At 44.4% G+C, this 3,248-nt stretch overlaps 1 protein-coding gene across 1 annotated transcript in view; it reads left to right on the top strand.

Moving 5' to 3' along the window:
- Positions 1-159: 159 nt before the first annotated feature.
- TDRD5 (tudor domain containing 5) overlaps positions 160-3,248 on the top strand; it is a 16,288-nt gene continuing 13,199 nt past the window's right edge. Inside the window, exons 1-2 of the mRNA XM_010284068.1 lie at positions 160-370; positions 1,405-1,814. Of these exons, the coding sequence (XP_010282370.1) occupies positions 160-370; positions 1,405-1,814 (621 nt within the window). The remainder of the gene's footprint in view (positions 371-1,404; positions 1,815-3,248) is intronic.

Genomic DNA, 3,248 nt, shown 5'->3' with positions numbered 1-3,248 from the left:
CTGGTGGTGAACCTGGCTTATTGCCCTATCACCCCACCAGCTTGCAGCTGCTAAGTGGTAAAACGTCTTTGGCCTGTGTTTGAGCAGCTGTGGTACAAGTTGTTTTCTGCTTGCTTTTGTTTGCTTTTTAGTGTGGACACATCAAAGCAAGCAGAGCTTATGGAGGTGCTGAAGAAGGAGGTGAGATCGCTGCTAATGGCTGCCAAAGAGGGCTTAACCCCAGCACAACTGGAGCAGGAGTACGTGACCATGATTGGCAAACCTCTCCCTCTACGTGACCTGGGCTTCCAGTCTACCTTGGAGCTGGTAGCAGATATGCCTGAGGTTGTCAGAGTCTGTCCTTATGAGAAAGGCACTTTTATCCTCAAAGGTGAGGTTTTGTTTCCTTACAGGTGGAGGAGTTGTTTGGAACCGCATACTGGTATGAAGGGATGCTCCAAAACAGGGATGTGCAGGATGAGTTCCCTGAGCTGTAGGTCATATATATCTGTTATTCTTTTTCTCGTATGGCTCAGTTTAATTTCTTGTCCCTGGTGTTTCTTCCTGTATTTTGATCTGCCTTTTAATGCGTTTTCCTCCTGAAAAACTCATACAAGGTTACAGTTATTTTTGTGCATTTTGCATTCTGTACTTAGTTTAGAAGCGGCAGTAACATTTCTTGTGGGTACACTAGGACTGGGTAAGCTTCACTTTTCCTGTAAATGGAGACTACAGCAGGAGCCAAAACCAGGGATGAGGCCTTTCAGGAGAAGCTGTAAACGTTTCCCTACCTGACCCCATGGAAATTTTAGGCTATGTCAAAGAGCCTTTTTCATTTTCCTTTTCTTTGGGGAAGAGCTGTGGAAACAAATAGTAGGTGCAAAGAGTTGACTGTGGGAAGGGTTAAATGATTTATTTTTAAATTTTTTTAGAGTGTTACAGTAAGACAAGAAAAAGTTGTTTAAAAGCATGCCATGGAAAAGACCTGGGCTGCTCTCCAGGGAGACCTTGCCTGAGCGGGTGGGTGCTCTGTAGTGGGGCTTTACTCTGATTCTGGCTCAGGGGGGCAATGGACCGTTTACTGTTTTCCCAACAAAACTTGCAGCAGCTGGGTTTCCTGTTGTGATTCTGTAGCCAAGAATTTGACCCACCTTCCTACCTGAATCTGGATTTATAAGGATGAGGGTACAGTTCGGTTGTTGGCTGTTAAAAATGGTTCAGTCCACTTTGCAAAGGGAGAGGAAAAGTTGTTGCCCTGCTGGAAATCAGACAAGTTTTAGTGTGATTGCTTTTGAAAAGAGTCACCTGCTTCTGAAAAGGGTTTGGGGAAAAGGAAAGAAAGGAAAGAAGAGGAGCTTTGCTTGTGTAGAGTTTTTAATGGTTTGCTGTTTTGGTAGTCTAATAGTTTATTTCTTTTTGTTGTAGCAGTTGCAGATGAGACCACCAAAGCGATTGCCAAACTGGTTGCCAGACAGAGGAGAAGTGCCAGGGCACGGAAGAGTGCTGCTGTGAAGGCAGATGCTGCTGCTCCCTCTAAGAATCCACAGAGTTTCCCTGGGAGGGGCAGGGCTCCCATCCTGCCAGCAACCGTGAAGGCTGAGCTGCAGGATCTGCTGAGTTCCTCACCACTTCTGCTGTTGGACTTTGATAAGGCCTTCTTCAGACGCTTTGGCCGGGCGTTCCAGTACACGCAATACGGATTTTTCTCCATGTTTGAAGTCCTTAGAAGCGTGTCTGATGTCATTGTGGTTGAGCAGACAAGAGCAGGTTCCTTGCTGACCCTGAAGAAGTACCGGGCAAGTGAGATAGAGAAGGAAGAGATGCCGCAAGGTGAGGTGTGTTAACTGAAAGCATATAGCTCTCGCAAGCGCTGTGGCCAAGCAACTGTGTTTCAAGTGGATGTTGCTGCATTTCCAATTGCTGTAATAGTCCCAGTTCCCCTAGGTTTTAGCACAGAAGGACTGTGGGGTGCTGCAGAAGCAGCTGTCACAAGGGAGTTGTGTTGGTAGCAGAGAGCTTAACTGGAAGTTTTCTACAGGTTGCCACCATTTTTTGGTGTGGGGTGAAAGAAGGGATGTTTAGCCCGTTCAGAATATGGATTTGCTGAACGTGTGTGTAGGAGTGGAATATCTAGTCATTCCAGGCAATAGATAACACAAAACTAGAAGGATCTCCTGAACATCTGCTCCACAGGCTGGTTAAGCCTTTCCAATGCACTTTTTGAGACTGAAGGTTTAGCACTAGTCTGAAAGGCACAGGTATAATGTTCCACAAAAGAAAACAGGAGACCACAGATGTCCTCAGCGTTCCTGTAACAGCTATGAGTGAAGGCAGAAAATCACATACAGTTCCTGCCAAATTCCTGACTTTTCTGGGGAAAATTCATTTTAGCATCTTTCTAGCCATTGATTTAACCCTTAGCATGCTTACAAGAGCAAGTGTGTTTTGGTTTAATTTATTTATACAGTGAAGGATGCCTTTCAAGTGAATCCTCATGACTGCAGTGGCTGTGAATACTAAAAGAGATGAGGAAAACGTCACTAATACTTCCACACTTTCATTTTCAGATGTCTTCTCTTTCTACTTAATACGTAAATAAAGAATAACAGCCAAATTGTCTTTACAGCAGCACCTGCAGTTGAGATGCCTCCTTTGGAACCCAGCTGTGAGACAGAGAGCTTCCACCTGACAGCAGAAGAGAAGTCAGAGCCAGTGGAAACACAAGCAGTAGATTTGGGTGATGGCCTCAAACAAGTAAGTGGCTGGATCAGTGATCTGTAGCTTTTTCAAGTCTTAATCGAGGTGGCAATAATCTTTTTATTGCTTTTGTTTCTTTTGACTTTGTATTGTTGATGCACTGCTGCTTCCAAAAATTTTTGTACCTGTTTTAGATGAGTCTGGAGGTGACCAGACTCATACTGACCTGGTATATAGCTTTATATGCCATCCAACCTAGGTCTTTTTCTTGTCTCTTTCTGGTTTTGAGACCTGTGTTACAGGTCATCTGAAGTCAGTTAGGCATCACCTTGCTCCCTGATAATAGTGGTGATACCTTTTGGTGTACTTGCTTGTAACTGGACTTTAATAACTTTGTTCTGAGACTAGCTGTGTGGAATTTCCTCTGCTGCAGTAGGCAGGGCTTAAGTGTCAAGCAGCTGTAGGACAGAGCTGGGGAATAGTCCTCGGAGACCTTGATTCCCGCAGTCTCAACTCTGCTATTCAGTTGGACTTTGAAAATTTTGATTTTTTTGTTTAGCAGTGTATTTTTA

This window comes from Phaethon lepturus, unplaced genomic scaffold (assembly GCF_000687285.1).
Source record: "Phaethon lepturus isolate BGI_N335 unplaced genomic scaffold, ASM68728v1 scaffold15263, whole genome shotgun sequence".
In the NCBI taxonomy this organism is placed as follows: domain Eukaryota; kingdom Metazoa; phylum Chordata; class Aves; order Phaethontiformes; family Phaethontidae; genus Phaethon; species Phaethon lepturus.
This window is presented reverse-complemented; position numbering and strand designations above follow the sequence as displayed.